Consider the following 19,778-nt stretch of genomic DNA (forward strand, 5'->3'; position numbering starts at 1 on the left):
CTTTCACGGCCGGAGAACGATGGTTGTTGTGGGTTTTCCGGGCTGTATTGCCGTGGTCTTGGCATTGTAGTTCCTGACGTTTCGCCAGCAGCTGTGGCTGGCATCTTCAGAGGTGTAGCACCAAAAGACAGAGATCTCTCAGTGGGAGAGATCTCTGAGAGATCTCTGTCTTTTGGTGCTACACCTCTGAAGATGCCAGCCACAGCTGCTGGCGAAACGTCAGGAACTACAATGCCAAGACCACGGCAATACAGCCCGGAAAACCCACAACAACCAAAAATTTGGTCTTTGAAAACAAGGGAAGGTTATGGATACTTCCACAGTGGTCTCATGTATATGCCATGACCAAATTTACCAACTGCTCTGACATGTTTGTAATAGGTTATAAATGCTAATGATGGTTAACCACTGGATGTATGAGTAGCTATTATATTTTATTTTTCAGTTTGATATATTCTCTAGATGGGGAAAGGATCAGTTATTGATTGCATTAAATGTGCTTAATTAGCATGACCATTTAGAAGCTGCTTAAATAGGAAACCACTTCTGACAACTTCTGAGTGGGAGTCTGACCTCCGAAAAGAGAAAGATACAGTAATGTTTCAAAGAACTTAATGTTTTTGACTCTTTATAGTAACCTTCCTGCTTTCTTGCTTTTTACACAGACAACATTTTAATAGGAGTAAGATAAAGCAAGTGGCTTTATTTTATTTATTTATTAAAATAATGCAGATATTTTTCCAGGAAAAAGAGAAGGGAAGAAAATAAAAAAACCTTGAAAGCTTACTGGAACTTTCCTTAGATGTGTAACAAACATAGTATTAGGGTTACCTTTGTGTCATAATTTTGTAGGCATCAGGGAGGAAACATTCTGTGTTCTCCATTTGGAAAGGGTCAGCATCACAAATTTTGTCATCTGTCCGCCCATAATTAGCACTCTCTATCATGATGACATCACTTCCTGGACACCGAAGATCGATGGAGTAGCCCTCACAGGACAGTTCTCTCCTTACTAAACCAAATGGTAATGCTGCTCGGCTGAAACCTGAAAAAACAATCAGAAAACAAATTAAGTTATGAAATTACTATTTTTATGTAACTTTATATGGAATGTGGATGTGTGTGTCTAAGAATCATGGAATCTGTGAACATGGGAGCACTCTTCAAACAGGTATGAGCATGTTTAATTCTAATTATAATTCAGAAGATATTATAAATAGTTGGACTGATTTTTTTAAAAAAAAATCTAAGTAATCCATTTCAGAATTTACATGAACTGACCAATAAGAAACCCTACTATATGACAAACCTTGCAATAGCAATAGATGGAAAATTTTGTATTGTTGATAGTAGCTGTTTTTTTTCTTTTGACCAGCAAGTTTACAAAACAGAATGGAACCATGCTTGACGACTAAACTTATTTAATCTTTATGACTGGGTTTATCCAATCCTAGACCTAGGTCAATCCTCAGACTGACTTAGTGGTATATGCAATTTGTGCAACAACTTCTATTTATTTCCCCTATTCTCCCTCACCCTCCCCAGTTCATTACTAAACCTAGAACAGTGTGTAATGTTTATGTAGCAAGCCCTCACATAACCTTCCTTACCCCCTGCCTCAAAATAAGAGTGGAGCACATAGCTGTGAAAAACACAATAAAGTGTAACAGGCTTAATAAACTCTGTAACATAAAACGAGTATGTGCCTTAATCCTTCTATTGTTTCTTTATTCCTTCCTCTTGCTCTTTCACCTCATTTTTTTGATACTATGTATGTACCAAACCTTGATATAGATTTCATATCCATGTCTCCCATTATGATATAATACTTTCCTCTCTAAAAATTTTAACTTATTTTATTCATGAATAGTTTATGCTTTGAAGGTAGTTGCTATCATTCTCTCTGCTGCCTGCTGCAATTATTTCACAGAAAAATTTCAGCTACTGGCCTGTTGAGCTACACTTTGGCTGTGTGTAAGTAGCTGTACATCTTTTGAACAGACAAAGTGGAATTCCTTGCTTGTTGATACTGACTAAAAGCAAGTATATGACCACAAGAAAGGCTTACAAAGTGCTTGGAAATATTTCTGATCATAACATACAATATACAAGCAACTCTAAAGATCTGACAGTTACTCCCTATCAATCAACTTTTCATTCAGTTTTCATGCCAATGTAAACTTCCGTTTGAATTGCTGGTGACTTAAACATACTTTCACGAATCGGTATATATTATAAAGTGAATCAGTAAAAATCTAGTTGTAGTAACAAATGAAAAGCAACATTAATATGACGACAATACATGGTACCATATTTTAATATTGTAGGCAGCTCTACAAGGAAAATCAGCAGCAATCTTTGAATATTCAGGAGAGCCAGTAGCTGTCCCTTGGGATATGCTAATATGTGAAGCCAGAGGATGTAAAAAGCAGGCATGAATTTGAGCTGCTGGGGGAGGAGAGGGTTTACAAGCAAAGCTCAGCATGGTAACTCATCTTTTGCAAACAAGGACAACCCTGGAACATATGACTTAATAAAGAATAAAAACAAAGTTCATTTCTTTCAATACTAATAGTGTGGCCCTAAGCGGTATTACACCCTTCTAAGAACACTGACTTTAATGGACTCACAGTGCAATCCTATGCAGATTTACTCTTGTCTAAGCCCATTGAAATGAGTAACTCTACTTAGAACTGCATTGTTAGAAGGGTGCAACTCTGCTTAGGGTTGTGCTGTAAGCAACCTCAGCTAAAGCCACTCCTCACTATCTTTTGGATTTGGGAAAATGGCTTGCACAACTAAGAGTATAATTTTCCATCAGGCTTCAGATGTAACATCTTCTGTTTTGGTGTACTGAACAATTTACCACAATATGGGATAATGGTACTAGTAGAATGGATCCCTATGACTGTTGCAGCCCCTAACAGCTGCAGATTTCTGACACGCTGCCACAGGCACCTGTCACGTTTATATTGACAGCCTACATTCAAGTCAGCTTGGGTAATCTTTTAGCGTGCAACTATAAATACTGTTTTCCCATACACTCAACAAACTCAGCAAGTGGAAATGTGATTGCAGGTGAGCCAAATGAAAACTATAGTTGTCACAGGGTTAAAAAAAAACTGCGAGAACAGGCTTCAAGGAAGTGAAGATAGATCAACAGGAGCAGCACAGCCTGGGCATCTGGGAAGAAAACTGCAACAATAACAAAGCATCTCTATCACAACTATTTTAGGATGGATGGATATGTAAATGTATGTATCCATATCTCTGTGCATATGTGTATGATAGTAGTACAAAGTGCTGTCAAGTTAAAAGTTGACTTATGGTGACCCCTGCTGGGGTTTTAAAGGCAAGAGGCATTCAGATGTGGTTTGTCATTGCCTGCCTCTGTATCGCATGCCTGGTCTTCTTTGGTGGTCTCCTATCCAATTACTAGCCAAGGCTGACCAGGCTTATATTTTGAGATCAGGCTTGCCTGGGCTACCCACATAGCCTCTTAAAAATGTTTCTAGATTCTTGTTGTTGGGAATCTGATGGGAAAGAATTAGGGCATAGTAGTATAAACAGAACAAAACTCAAAAGTGCTTTGGCTACAATACCATATTCAACCAAAATGCTTCCTATTCAGTAATGCTTTATATGTCTAATAGAACAATGTGGTATTGTGAAGATTATATACTGCCAAACTGTAACACAGAACTTTATTTAACAGCTGCTAATCTAAATCAGTAGCCTAGTCAAAGACCTTTCGTTTAAAAGAATATATATAACAATAAAGAGTTATACATAGTTTCATGGTTAAAAGCCTGTTACAGCTTCAGGCAATGGAGACTATGCTTATCAAAGAAAATACCCCCCACCCCATGGTACTGTTCTGTGCATGGCAGAAACATGCCACTTTCCATTCAAAGACATGTGCAGCAATATGTCAACCATCTGGCACAATGATATAGGCAATTAATTAATGACAATTATCTCCAGCAGCTCCAATAATACATTTATATTTGTATTCTATATAGTGATTGACCCATAAAGTCATGGTAGTTAGTTCTGTGTCTTGGTTTGCCACCAGTAAAATGGGGGTTGTGACCTATTTCATGGCGCTAAGGATGTTAATGTTTTCACTTTCCTCTGTTAAAAAAGATTGTAGGTTCAAAAATAAATAAATAGAGGGAACTACAAATCAATGATAATGCTGACCAGGGCCAGAGGCTTATTGTACCCTACTAGGCTAAACTGGCAGATGCTTGATGCAAGGATGCCTTCCCGGCCAAGTGGCGGAACTGGGGACTGCAACATGACCAGCCGGAGGAGGAGCCCAATGTCTCAGGAGAACTAGAACTTGTATCTCCACCAGGCATATACAGCTTGCTCCATGGTGTATAAAAGGGCTGGGTGGATGATCAAGGATGCACACACTGCCCATTGCTCCCAACAATTGGAGACGATTCACAGGAAGAATGAGGAGGATCTGGGTGAGAAAACTCCCTCCCCTTCTGAGCTGAGGCCATGGGGGAGGCTGCCTGGGTGGCCTGGGCCAGTGCCAAAGCAATGGCAGAGGTGAGACAGTAGAGCTCTTTCTAGAAAGATTTGTTACTTGTCAGGATTGACCATAGACACTCTCTCTCATCTTATTTCCCTGTTCTTTTATGTAACTAGAAAGATATGAGAACCTAAAAGTGCAAACCTAGGCAAAATTAATTCAGTCTAAGCTTATCAGTGGGCTTAGTCTGGAGAAACTCTGCTTAGGATTGCACTATATATTGCATCTACAAGCTTTTCTGAAATGCAGTATGCTATATGAAGAGTGTTTTGTTCAAATTAATAATATATATCCATTTTCAACTCACAATAATAGAGCAGATTCTGAATGTTTTCTATATAATATATCAGAGTGCTATTGCAGAGATAGCATTAGACATATGCTGTCACCCATCTAGCTGTTCGATGTCATACAAGTACCGTGCAGCCCATGGCAATGTAGTCAAGAGTTTAAAGAAATTATTTTAAATGAAACAATATCTATATATGAACGTCACAGGCTTTTGAATAACTTCTTTGGTCAACCAATCCAGGAATCTTGGGATTAATAGTTCAGGAATCTTTTGAAGAAAATCAACCATCTGTTGCTTAAATATATGCTACAAATGTGCACACATTTACACACACATCTAGTTAATATTAAAATTAGACAGTAATTTTTGGAATTCTACAGTTATAAAGAACTGAACTGCATGGCAAAAGATGGAGAAAGTAATGCTCTCAGTGTTGAGTTTGTGATTTCTAATGAGACAGACAGCTATTACTGAAGATTTTTTAGGACAAAAGAACATCAGTTCTATTTTCCTTCTTTGTATTATGGAAAGCATCAAGATGCTGACAACAGTCAATTTAATTCACTTAATGTCTTTAGTTCTGTTTGTAATGCAGTGATGTAAGTGTAGTCTCTTGCTTGGTACAGTAGGAAAAACGTGTGTGTTTTAAAAAGCACCCTGATTTAAACAGCACTACACTTTAACCTCGATATAGCTCTGTTCTATATTTGGGTTGCTATCTCAAAGTAATAGGTTAAGATCTCAATTCCCAAGCAAGAGAGATCTCACTTGATGTATACAGCACCACACATCACAAAGAAACAGTGCAATATGATGCGGCACTCACAGGAAAAAAGAACTCCATTTATGAAATTTTCTCTGTGCCATCATCATTAACATGCGGAAAAATGAATGCCTTTAAATGAAAAATCTACCAATAAATACTGTGATCTTTATTTTTAGTCTTTTTTATCAACAAATGGGAAAAATAAGCTTTTCAAGAAGCAGAGTGTAATTCAATCCATCTTGCAACACTGACAATATATTTTTTTTAAAAAAAAGCACGGGTGGGAGGCTCTGTGAGAAAAAAAAAATCAATATTGCAGCTTTGTGCTGTGCAAATGTGAATACTGCCAAATAGCAGTGCTTAGGGTAAAATGAACTGTTTCGCTCCATTTTCTTCTCTCTGAACAAATGATTTTTAAAAGACAGGTTTTTTTAAAGAGCTATAAAATGTCAAGCAACAACTCCCTGTGCTTTAGGCGAGTGATTTGAATAAATACCTTCTGGCAACAGGTGCAGTGACTTAGACTGAAATATATTCACATTCTGGAGGCAACTCTGGCAAACAGATGTGTTGTTTCATGATAGAAAATGGGAAGATCAACTTCTAGATCCTACTGCTAGTTCCTCCATCATTTCAAAGATCTTCAGAATTAAGCATATTTGTCTGTCAATAAGAACTACTGTCACTATTGACATGGAGATGATATACCAGCCATTGATATTTGAACACATTGCTTTCCTAATAAATCTACAATTCAGTCTGTAACAAAAACTCCCAGTGCTATGCCAAAGCTTTCTTCGGTAGGATTATTGGCATGACGAGGGAATCTATACATATTTATTTATTGTTCTACCCATTCACATGTAAAAACAAGATGATGGTGTTAGCAGTCAAACTTTACCCTCACGCTAACAGGGAAGTTTAAGAATATGGCAATATCATAAACTCCTTCTCATGTGCCCTGAGTACAAGACAAGCTGCCTGGCCAAGCAAAATGGATCCCAACCTGGCTGGAGTTTGAACAATTACAGGAATATGAGTAATAGGCAAGACTGAATAGCTGCCCCACACCCCAGAGAAGCGCTTAAGACAAAATTCCATGTGTTCCTGAGGTAATCTCCCCTACATCCTTCCATTCTTTCCCCTTCCACCTTCCTAAGAGTTATTCAGGAACCTGATAACTCTTCCTTTCCACTAATCGTGGGTTCTTTCCACTGTTCCACCCAGGTATGTTCAATCAAGCTTTTCCCAGTTTGTTGTCTCCCCTCTAGAGACAGCCATTAAGCTATTGTACTGGGGCAGAAGACACGATCCTGCTCAAGGGTACTTTACACAGTATAAGTGGACTATCTTGCTATGTGGTATGCCTCTTCTGGGACTCTACGCGCACCCTCCAACACCTGTCTGATCCTTCCTCTTGCCACAAAGCACTGATTGCTCAAGCTGCTATCCTTTATCTCCCCCGAAGTTGCTTTCCCTTTTCCTCACTGTCTTCCTAGTTAGCTCTGTGTGTGTTCTCTGTGTGCCTGCCTTGTTATCTCCCTTTTTAGAAAAAAAAAACATTCCTGTTGAACATCTGCCTGTTTATTACAGAATTCTCTAAGTGAACAATCTTGGTATACATTGGTGGAGATCCTGCTAATTACCCCTCTTGCTGCTTCTCCTTGTATGCTAATTCCCCCAACACACAAGGAGACCTCCATTTAGGGTTATAATGGTGGAGTAATTATTTTCTTTTCCCCCACAGAAAACTGGGTATGAGGGTGAATGAAACTATACCCTCCCCTTCACTCTTCCAACTTTAACTCATTGCAATTGGTTGTTTGAAATATTTTTTCCCACTTCAGTTCCAATTTCGGAAGTGATGTGGGCTGGGATAAAATGGTTCAAACAATGAAGTATGAAGGAATAAGTAAGATGAGGCAGAGCACGAGTTTTAGTTTCTCTTACAATTTTATGTAAAAAGTACACTTCCACTGCCAACTTTATACATGAATGGGTGAACATGTGAATAAATAAGTGTGAAGTTCCTGTCACATCTACCTTCCCATGGGAATTTAGGTGAAGTGTTTTGAATACTTCAAAATGAACTATATAAACTATCTATAACTATATATAAACAATGAATACTTTTATCACCAGTAGATAACAATGCAATTTTCTTGCATCTTTAGTAATTGTTTGGAGCATCTTTAGCTCATGGATGCATAGTTCATGCTGTGTGAGGGACAGAGAAGCCCACAGTGTGCTGATTGTCCAAGACCTTTTGTGATACTGCAGATGTGACTGGCAGCTTAATAGAAACATTAAATCTGCCAAGATCAACCAGCACTGCATCTGATTCATTTGCATTTGATATATATTAACGATATCTCTTGTTCAAAACAGAAAAGGGGAAAAACTTACTTAACAAAGGAAAGAAAATTGGTTAAGTCAAGTTGAACATTTATCATTAGTAGTCTGACTCTGTAAGAGGCACACAGCTTTCCTGGGGGCTTGCATTCCAAAACTTGCTTCCAGTGCTTTGAACAGAGCTTCTAATAGGGGAGTTGAGCTTGGGAGTTAAGCAAGGGAGTTTGTGAGGGAGCAAGAAAGAAATCCTCTAGTCTGAGCTCTCTGAGAAAGGCCACACAAGCTCTACATCAGTAGGAGGGCAGTGTGCTGCAGTTTCCTTTCTGCTACGGAAATCTCCACAGATTCAGTTAAGCATCCTATTTCTACCCTGAAACACCTTTAAACAAAACAAACTAGTTATGCAGATATATTGCAGAAAGTGCTGCATATATGAATGCCATATGCATGTGCCACTGGGCAGAAATTGTGGGTGTGCGCTCAATGCACAGGTTCATTCCATTGAGGGTAAGGTTGCTGACTTATAGAAGCTGAGCGAGAAAAGCCTCTGAATGAGACCTTCAGGACCTACCAATACAGTCCTCCTCCTGTGCTGACTATTATGCAGATTGAGAGTCTCAAGGATGGAGGGTATCAGACCTAGGAGGAGAGACTTGCTCTCTTAAAAGGGACCCTTTTCCTCAGATGATGGACCAATAACCTCTCATCCCGAGGGTAGCCCTCTGGGGTTGGGAGAAAGTGGGCTGTGACATGTGATTTGACCACATGGTAACTTGCCTGCTTGGTGTGAAGGTTGTAGTCATCACACACTATCTAGATAGACTGATAGACAGTGCTGGAGAGAAGTTAGCAGTTATGGTGCACATTGGCACCAGTAACCTTGGGGAATGTAGTTGTGTGCTTCCGGAAAAAAAGAAAGCTAAAGGCCAGGATATCAAAGGTAGCATTCTCAGAACTGCTACCAATTCTACACACAGAGCCAGCTTGACAGGCACAGATTAGGAGTCTTAATTAGAGACGGGCATGATAAAAAAAAATACCAATTAAGCCGTTCGTGGTTCCGGGCCGCTGCCGAACCCAGGCCACCGATTCTAACCGATCAAGTCTCGTTTCTGGTCTGGAATCGGGAAGGCCAAAGCGGGAGGGCGCCCCGCTGTTTCCAGTGATATAGGAACGGTGGTTTGTGGCACCGGCCGCCAGGCCCGGCGGGCAGGGGGAGGCGGCGATGAGCCACCTCCCTTCAGGGAGGGAGGGGACATTCACACACACACACACACACACACACACACACACACACACACACACACACACACACACACACACACACTTAGAGTAGCGAGCCGCCTCCCCTCAGGGAGGGTTCACCTGCCCCGTAAGACAAGGGGTGGCTGGCTTGCCCGCGCGCCCCTTGTCCTGGGGAAAGGCGAACGGCGCAGGTGGCCTCCCACGCTGCCTTTTGCCTTTCCCCAGGACAAGGGGCGGCTGGCTTGCCCGTGTGCCCCTTGTCCGGGGAAAGACGAACAGTGCGGGCAGCCTCCCAGTCCCAGCCTCCCGCGCTGCCTTTTGCCTTTCCCCAGGACAAGGGGTGGCTGGCTTGCCCATGCGCCCCTTGTCCTGGGGAAAGACGGACGGCGTGGGCGGCCTCCCAGCCACCCTCACTGCCTTTTGCCTTTCCCCAGAACAAGGAGCGGCTGGCTTGCCCACGTGCCCCTTGTCCTGGGGAAAGACGAACGGCGTGGGCGGCCTCCCAGCCTCCCGCGCTGCCTTTTGCCTTTCCTTTGTGCCCATGGCTTCAGAACACTCCCTTCCCCCTCCCTCCCCTGAGTTGCTGCTCCGTGGTTGGAAGGAAGCCTGCTAATCAAGGAAAGCTGGGCTTCCATTCGTGTTTTGAGGGCGACAGAAGGAGGGCAAACACAGCTCATTTCCCTAGCTCCGTTGCCCCGGGAATAAATTACTGGTGCCAGAGTATCTGCAATTCCGAACAGAAACCGATATATCCGATCAAGTCCCGAACAAGCAAACCCCGACTGCTGGATCAGTTGCCATGGACGGAACCAATTAGCTGAGTCACGATGGCGCAAACGCAAAAATCGGGGTTTTTTTGAAATCGTAATTCAGATCATGTCCATGTCTAGTCTTAATGCATGGCTGAGAAAGTTGTGCCAGGAGAAAAGATTTGTTAGGCAGTGGGGAACTTTCTGGGACAAACTGAAGGTGTACGAGAGGTAGGCTTCACTTGAACCAAAAGAGACTACTCTGCTGGTACTTATCAAAAAGGTTGCAGAACAGCTTTTAAACTAATCCTGGTGTTTTTTAATTTGTTCATAAATGATCTGGAACTGAACAATATAGTGACAAAGTTTGCAGATACTATTCAGGATAGTGAAAAACAAAGGCAACTGTGAAGAGTTCGAGGATGATTTCCACAAACCGGGTGAGTGGACAACTATGTGGTAAACGAAGTTCAGGGTAGGCCGGTGTAAGATGATGCACGCGGGAACAAAAAAAATCTCAATGGGGTGTGTACTTGCTGAGAATAAGAAGGGCAGAGACCTTGGGCTCTATAAGTATATAGCTCAATGAAAGTGTCAAACGTCACAGTGGTGAAAATGGCAAACTGTATGCTGGGGATTATTAGGAAAGAGGTTGAAAATAAGACAGCCAATATTATAATGCCCCTGTACCGATCTACGGTGTGGCCTCATTTGGAATACTGTGAGCAGTTCTGGTAACTGCATCTCCAAAAGGACAGAGGGTAACCAAGACGATTAGGGGGTTGGAATACTTTGCCTATGACAAAAGGCAGGAAAGTCTGGGACTTTTCAGTTTAGAAAATAGGCGCCTAAGAGGAAATATAATAGAGGTTTATAAAATTATGCATGGGGTAGAGTGGGTGGACATAATACTTCCATAAAACTAGACGCTGAGGGCCTCCAATGTAGCTGATGCATATAAGATTCAGGACATACAAGAGGAAATACTTCTTTACACAACAAGTGATCAAGATGCAGAATTCACTGGCAGATGCAGTGATGGCCACAGGCACAGAGTCATAGACGACAGGTCTATCAATGGCTACTAGTCATAGTGACTAAAGGGAAGCTCCACATTCAGAGGAAATAAACCTCTGGATATCATTGCCAGGAGACAAGTTCAAGGGAAGACCTCAGCCTCTATGTCCTGCTGTTGGCTCCCCATAGCAACTGACTGGCCACTGTGTGAGACAGGATGCTGGACCAGATGGACCACTGGTCTGATCCAGCAGGGCTCTTCTTATGTTATCTTAGGAAAGGCTTCCTGGAAAACATGATTCTTCTTCTGTGGTTATATATGTGTGTGCGTACTTTATATATGTTACATTTCAGACTGAAAACAAACTAGTTCCCTCCCACCTCCACCTCTACGAAAAGATGCTGATGGTGTATTATCACTTGGTAGATGAAACTTTTCTGCAGAACTCGTTTTTATTTAATAAGAGAAAGTCCACTGAGAAAGGAAAAAGGGGCTAAGATAAACTGCTTTTTTACAGTAGACTTAAAATGAGTCTCACAATCAGTTAAAATTGTTCTCAGAGGTTTTGCAAAATGGCATGTTTGTTTCATTTTCCATCCCTCTTTGCTTTAGCTGCACTGAAGAAATGGCTTGGACCGAAGGGAAATAATAATCTGCACTCACTGAAGTACAAAGATTATATTACCAGTTTATGCCTTCAACCATTTAAGTTGCAAATACTAGCATGTACTCAACCATCCACTGACTTTGTGGAGCAGGATTTTCCTCCTTCCCTCTCATGCTGCAGCTCACTAAGCCCTATCCCCCAATTTTGTTCTGGGTGGGGAGAGAGGAATCAGAGGGAATCCAGCACTTCTTCCACATATGGAAATGTCATTCCGTCGGAGGAAATGATCAGTTGCATACAGGCCAATTATCACACAACCTGCAAACAAAATAAGGACTTTCACCTTTGGATTCCACCCCCCCCCTCCCACCTGCTGCCCCACACAAGCAGAAACAAATAATGTGGCTATATTGTTTCAGACTATTGTCAGTACTGCTTACTGTTAGCAGCAAGAAACCTTTGGGTGACGCATAAATCTACAAGTCCCTCTGTTCTAGAAATATGACATGATTCTAAAAGACACACTGCAAGATATTGAAGATATTGGGAACAAAAAATAAACCTCTCTCAGCATAAATATATTTATCTGCCAAGAATGAAATGGTGCCCCTCCCCATGTAATTTCTGCACTCACAAAAAAGGTCTTTTGTAAAGATTGCGTTTTCCCAAGTAGAATGTTACAGTCGTCTTTTTGACAATCTTCTGAAATCAGGAAACACGATGATACAAGTTGTAGCAATATGTGATGGGCAGCATTTCAGTGTTTCTTGTTAAACAAATAAAGGGGGTTACTACATCACATAATCACAACAAAACAAACGGCAGAGAAGGAAAGATGAAACACAACACACAAGTATCTATCTACCCCTTAAACTAGATATGATATGAAAATGCAACCTTTAAGATTACCTGTTCTAATTTAAGAGCAATTTGTTTGATAGGAGAAAGAGAAATAAAGGGGCAGAAGACAGGTCAATTAGCATAAAAATTCAAAACCGGATGTTCTAGGTTCCGCTCTAATCATTCTTCAGCTTTACAAAGGGATTCCACTCATACCTTCCTAAAGAAATTCAAAACTTCCTGCAGAATAGTATAAATTTCCTTGATTAAAGAACTCAACCAATTCCCAGTATTCAACAAAAGTTAGAGAAAATTGCCCAACACAGTAAAACTGATGGTAATTAGTTCTAAAGGAAGGAATGAAAGTTAGATCCACTGTCTTCAATGAAATTAAATTGCTTTACATCCACTGTCCAAGATCTTACAGGTTTTGTAGACCAATATATAAAAAGAGATGCAGAATTTGTACTACTCAGCTCTCATTTCCCTAAAATTCATTGGATTAAAATACAAAGCACTGACATAAAGACAACATTGAAAACAGCTGAGAATGTGCAAAGTTTACTCCCATTTTTCCATCTTTTCCCAAGGGATTTGTAAAAATAGAATCAGGATGAATACCAAAAGAACATGGGGCTAAAAAAAAAGCTAAAACTGAACACTAGATCAGGTGGGTAGCCATGTTGGTCTGCAAGATCCAACTCTAGGAGCACCTTAAAGATCAACAAGATTTTCATAGTATGAGTTTTAGATAGTCAAAGCTCTCTTCATCAGCTTCTAGGGTTGCCAGGCAACTGGTTTCACACAGACAGTCCAGTATTTTGGGGGACTGTCCAGGGAAATGTTCCCCAAATACCAGATACCTGGCCTCTCTTCTCCCGTCACCCAACTCAGACATCCAGCCTCCTGTGTGGTGCTGGCAGGAGTGGGCCATCAGGCTGGACTCCTGTAGCAGCACAGCGCCACATGGGAGTGGCCAGCCAGCTCGAGTGCCCAGCCAGTTTCCTGTGGCTGCAAAGTGCTGCCCTGGAGTGACCAGCCAGCCGGGGTGCCTAGAATTAGGTCAGTTCAGTGATGTCATCAGGCCAGCCAGGACCGTGCACCTGCTCTGCGTACACAAATATACAAAAGGATTAGTGCAGCCTCCCTCCAGGGTCCAGTATTGTTCCAGACCCATCTTGTAACCCTATCAGCTTCCTATCTGAGGAATGGAACTTTGACTCTTGAAAATTTATACTCTGAAAATCTTGTTGGTATTTAAGGTTCTACTGGACATGAATCTTGCTGTAAAACTGAACAGATACTTTGATCTTTTAATATATAAGATACATTGATCTTCTAACATACAACGTTGCACACATGAAGCTGCCATGAGTTCCTTTTCATATGGGCCTTTAAACCTACTTGGGCTTCTGAAGGCAAATAGATTTTGTCAAGGTTTCATACCCTTTAAAGCGTAAAGCAGAACAACATTTTAAAAAATGGATCAAAATAGGTTTTAGAAAACCCAGATGTGTTTTGCTTCAGCAGCCAAAGTGGGTTTTATGGCTAAGTGGGTTTTATGGCCTTCAGAAGCCAAAGAGGGCTTTAACTAGAGATACTTCTGTAGAGCAGACAAGTGCTCTGTCACACTGAGCCAGGCTTCCTCTCATATTGTACACACACAGCAGTTGTTTTGTGTTGGCACAAAATCCTGCTGTATGTGGGGGGAAAGGCAGTTCCAATGACTGTACTTCTGCTTGTAAACCCAATCATGGCCCCTGTTCCATGCAGAAAGTCAGAGCATCCCTTGAGGAAAGGGAGAACAAATGCTTTCTTCCACCTCTCAATAGCCCTTTGCTTTGCATATGTACAGCTCAAACAGGCTATCCATTTCTCCTTTAGCAACAGTCCCAGTGCTTTGGGGTGCAAGAGATTCCTGAAGCGGAGCTATTTTATGCATGATGGTATGGCTGCACAACCCCATACATCTGCACTGAAATGAAAAGCCTAATGTTGCAGTCCTCAAGTGATGAACACACATGCAATGAACCTCCTCTCAGGCAAGCACTTCACAACAGTATTCCTGACAAAACTAACTCAAGATATTCTTTCTTAGTGGCAGTACTGTGTGCCTCTTCTGCATTTGTTAACATACAGTGAACTTAGTTCAAAATAATTAGCGGGATCTGGTTGGAGAGAACAGTAAGAACCAGCATGCAGCATGGATGAGAGAAAAATCTCCAGTTATTTTTCAGATATCTCCATACTGCTTGTCAGGGCTTTTTTTTCCTGGGAAAAAAGGTTGTAGAACTCAGTGGGTTGCCCTCGGAGAAAAAGGTCACATGGCTGGTGGCCCTGCCCCCTGATCTCCAGACAGGGGAGTTTAGATTGCCCTCCATGCCACTGAGCAGCACGGAGGGCAATCTCAACTCCCCTCTGTCTGGAGATCGGGGGCGGGGTTACCAGCCATGTGACCATTTTCAAGAGGTTCCGGAACTCCGTTCCACCGCATTCCTGGTGAAAAAAAGCCCTGCTGCTAGTGCTCCACTCACGGCCCTGCTCAAATCCTCCCAACCACCTCGCCAGTGCTTTACTAAGCTCCCCACTCCATTCCACCCAACTGGCTGATGCTCACTCTGTTTTCTGTTCGGGGCTTATAACAGATTTCTTTTATAAGTGTTGATTGGTTCACTACTGTGCAGCTAACTGCTGTTAAAAAACTAATCTTATTATATATCATCTTGCATAACACTGAGAAATCTCTCCACAAGACCAAATCTGCCAGAAGCGATTTTCACTTCTCGTTGTATTTGCTGCATTCACATGCAGCTGCAAAAATGACATCTTCACTCTTGAAAGCAACAACCATGGATTTTAGTGCATATCTACTACAAGCTGTGCATATAACTTACACCAAAAGTGTCACATGCCTTCTGTAGCACATAAACAGAAGACAGAACAGCTCTGAAAACATCACTCTTAAAATATCCAGCCAAATCATGTATGTTAGTCAGGTGGCTGCAATCCAAAGAAGCACACACTTGCTCATCGGGTATTTCTGGCAAGAGACATAGCCTTATATATGCATAAATGGGCTCTCTGGATCATGGCCAGTGAGGGCAGCTAGGCAATCACAAGTTAGGCCATAAGTCAACACCGAGTTACTGACGTTTTAAATCCTATTGATTTCAACAGTATGGCAGCTTGTACAACTGCAGCAGGGATTTAATTTCTCAAAAAGTAAGTTACAGGGTGTTTGTTAGCTAGCCTCTGAGAGCTTATCCTCCTTTTCTTCACAAGAGCCTTCAGAGAGTGCTACTTGTCAGGAAGGAAAGGCTTCTGAGCAAAGAACAATTTCAGGAGGACTAAGACAAGAAAGCACACACTATAAATAAAGAAGTTTTGTGTCAAAAATTGTATGTCAACAGAATTTCCTGCTGCATTGCTTCCCCTCATAAAAAATCTGTACAGAACAAAAACAACACCTACATACTTCAATACTCTTTAATAAAAGTTTATCAAGTATCCTTACTTTATAAACATTTTTATTTCTGAATTCTCATGCAGTTCCTGTTGGTTCAGGAGTTTTACCAACCATGAGATTGACAAAGAGAGGAAAACAGAAAAAAAACCCTATCTCTAAGCAAAATTCAAAAGCACTGCTGAGTTCACAAACTGAGAAAGAAAAAAATGTCTTTGTTCCCAGGCTTTACAAACCAAACTAAAACCCTCTGAATCATGAATGTGCATCATTTTATTGAGGGGTGTATGTGTGTGATTCTATGGAATAATGAATGCGGATAGAAAAGGAAGCCTACCCATAGGAAATCAAAATTGTTAGAATTCATTGCTGATAGTGTATTATAATTTCTCGGTGTGCTGAAGGGGTCTACTTAGTTTATAACAATTCTAAATTGAGGATTTAAGGTGTTTTTTTAATGTTTAAAATACTTGTTTTAGATCACAGATCTAAACACTGCAGTTTTTCTTCAACTGGACCCATAAATTCCCATATATGGGCATTATTAGCAGGAATACTTTGGAAGGAAATGATAGCTGAGAGACAGTGCCCTTCCTCTCTGAATACAGGACATGCAAACATTCTTATTTACTTCATCTATACCACATTTCTCTTCCCTGCGGAGGCTCAACATGGTTTAGAACATTCTCACCTTTCCTATTTTACCCTCACAACAACAACTCTGAGAGTTAAGTTAGGCTGAATGTGAAAGACTGACTCAGGAAGCTTCCAGTATACCACATGGTCCTCATCCCCAGTTCTTCTCTGCTTTCTTCAACTTCCAACATTAATTTTAATGGAGTTACTGGTAAGCATACCTTCTTTGTTACTTATGGAGGCAATAGTCCCCTTCTCTGTAATCCATAAGATTCTTAGTGACAACACATCCTTTACCTTGGGCAATAAAGAACAGTGACAAATTCTAGATATTTCTAAACCAATCCATTTTTCAATTGAGCCATGCTAAGTCTTAGTTAAAAATTAACATAAAAGCATTCTTTTTTTGTGAGCAGGTTGAAAGGCCAAAAAATGTCTCTCTTGGGACAGGTTACTGAATCTAACAAATCTTCTTTAGCTGCAATCAGTAACTTACACTGCAACAGGCAGCTGACAGCCTTGCACACCAAAACCTTCGGTAACAGCCAAGTTGTTCAGAGGACAATGTGACCCTCAGGATACTGAGAAACGTTCTGGCTTAGTCATCCATCTGCTGTTGTACACACAAGACTGGCTGTCCCGTGATAACACAGCTCAGCAAAGGGTAGGCAGAAGCAAAAGCCCCCAAAGGCTGACACAGGAGATGATATTAACTTGAATGTGGGCAGACTGGTCAAGTCCTTGTGTTATAGTCCTAGGTCTGATTCTAAATGATGTTACCCTGGGGCTGAAATTTCAAAAAAAATGCAGCATATTTATTTCTATGCACATCCCAGCTGAACTGAACTGAAAATGTAAGGAGTCACAGCACCCGATATATGTAATTAATGAGATTATCCTGTAAAACTCTACAGTGTTCAATAAAGCATAACAGAAGTATCACTATTGTTGGGGATCATTACTGTAAAAAATGTATTCGCAAAGCATTGATTCAAGCTATTCTCAACAGGTCAGGTTAACTCTCTCCCACCCCCCATGAGTGCATTCTACTTTTTGATTGTGTTGTTCAAAGCATTTAGCTCAAAGCCTGTCTCTTTATATTATAAGCATGCAACTTATATTATAATCATGTAACTTACACGATACATTACATGACTATTTTAGTAAAGCAAAATATCTTGGGAATGGCATTCCTCCCTTCCAATCATATCCTTTCAAGGGAGAGCTCCCGGCCAATCACTTTTGCAGGCAAGCTGCCAACTTCTTCCCTCCCTTCGAAAACCTGTTGGAGCCTGCAGAACTAGAGTCCTTGATCCTATTCCATTGAAACTTGGGGATTTTCTAATGGACAGGGAGTCCCCATTCCACTGCAATTTTGGTAAATTTGTTTGAAAAACAGCCACCCCATCTCCCAAATAACGGAAGTGTAATTACTCTTTCTTGTTCAGTGTGCCATTTGATGTCTTTTTTTTTGGAAAACAACCACTCCACTCCCACCTCCAAGAAGTCCCCCATATGGAATAATGGCAGACTGACTAGGGAGTGTTCTGCAAAGCCTCCCTCATTTTGGGGAAGGGGAAAACAGACCACAACAAGGTTTTCATCAGAAAGTTATTTTTTTATTGTCTATCAGTCACTGTAAGAGTAGGAAAACGAAATGAATGCAAAGAGGTTTTTTTTAAAAAAAAATGCTGGTGGCCAGCTGGAGCTCTCCTGCTAGGCTGCTGCTTGACGGCCATTTTAGGAATCAGTAGAAAGAAGTATAGCTGTGCAGAGAGGCACCTACTTTGGGGGTCTGTAAAATCAAATCCCTATGTTCAATCTGCTTGAAATTTAGGGGGTCTTTAGATTAGAGGGACCATCATATTCTGAGCAAATTTTGGTGCCGTTATATTTATAAACAGCTACCCCAGACTCTTGTATTCTTTCTCAATTAAAAAAAAATAATCTTCAACTTTGTAACCCAAAAAAACACACATGGATCTGAATTGTAACCTAAAAAAACACACATGGATTTGAATCTGAATTGGCAACATCCCCCCCACCCAAAGCCTGGATATAAATAACCATAGTAAAAGATCCCACCCGCCCAAAGCCTGGATCCAAAATTATAACTATTTTTTTCTTGGTACCAAATTACTATCACAAAGTGCGGCATTATAAATGGGTAGCTGAGAAGGGGTGTGTGTGTATGTGTTACTTTAATGGATATGTGACATGTCAAGTAGGTTCTTCCATTAAGTATATAGTTCCATCTTATGCTGTGCTTATTGTCAACCACAGTTCCATGAGGTAGGTTAGGCTGAGAGGATATGACTGGTATCCATGGCAGACTGGGGATTTGAACCTGTCTCTCAGTTCCTAATCTGACACACTACATCATGACAGCTCTCTTAATGCATTAATGCAGTCAAACAATACAATAAACATTCCATATGATTCTCAAATGATAAACCGTAGCTACCTAAAAGACACATCTTTTCATGCATATAAGAAATACATTATAATATCTATTTGCCTGTCAGTCAGAAGTCCCTGGATATTCCATAATGGTCCATGGAAATGTTTTCATGGACTCAAAAATGTTCATGGATTCAAAAATGTCAGAAAAGGAGCACAAGCAGGTCCACAAAGACCAACTCATATCTTCAAAGGTTATCTGCACACAAGTGATGGCACAGAAAAATCAGTAAGGCAGAAAAGCATAATTTACTGTTCTGTACTTAATTAAAAGATCACCCATCCTCTAGAGACTTCCAGGCTACAGTGATGAATGCTCTAGAAAAAATGAAAAGACTTTGATGTTGGGATGTTACTGCTAAAGTAAGTTGTGTGCAGATTTTCCAGCTGCAGAAGGAAAACCAAAGCAGCAGATTTTCTAGCTGCAGCAGATTTTCCAGCTGCAGACGGAAAACATCTCCCAGTCTTACATTCCCCAAGATACATTATGGTTCATTCTTCTCTAAGCATTCTCGCGCTGCTAGACTTGTTTCCAAACTTATTTATCTTGAAAAAAAACTAAAACAAAACTGAGTACATACTACAAAGCAGGAGAGAAAGGTTTTGCATATGTTAATAGCACCCGTTAAAAAAGTGCTGCGACTGAGAAAAAAATAGAATGTACTATAATAACAATGCATCAATTTATGGGAAGATCTCAAAGTTTTTTAAAAACTGTGTATGATTTATAGGAAAGATGGAAACAGTTCGGGGGGGGGGGGGATGTCCCTGAAAACACAGGACAAACCCATCAAACAGCCAAGG

General features: G+C 40.9%; 1 protein-coding gene across 3 annotated transcripts in view; it reads right to left on the reverse strand.

The window, feature by feature from the left end:
* Positions 1-19,778, reverse strand: part of ADGRL2 (adhesion G protein-coupled receptor L2) — a 223,424-nt gene that overhangs the window by 88,391 nt on the left and 115,255 nt on the right. For all 3 annotated transcript variants that reach the window (XM_054979622.1, XM_054979620.1, XM_054979621.1), the window contains exon 3: positions 832-1,045. In XM_054979622.1, coding sequence (XP_054835597.1) covers positions 832-1,045 — 214 coding nt within the window. The remainder of the gene's footprint in view (positions 1-831; positions 1,046-19,778) is intronic.

This window comes from Eublepharis macularius, chromosome 5 (genome assembly GCF_028583425.1).
Source record: "Eublepharis macularius isolate TG4126 chromosome 5, MPM_Emac_v1.0, whole genome shotgun sequence".
Lineage (NCBI taxonomy): Eukaryota > Metazoa > Chordata > Lepidosauria > Squamata > Eublepharidae > Eublepharis > Eublepharis macularius.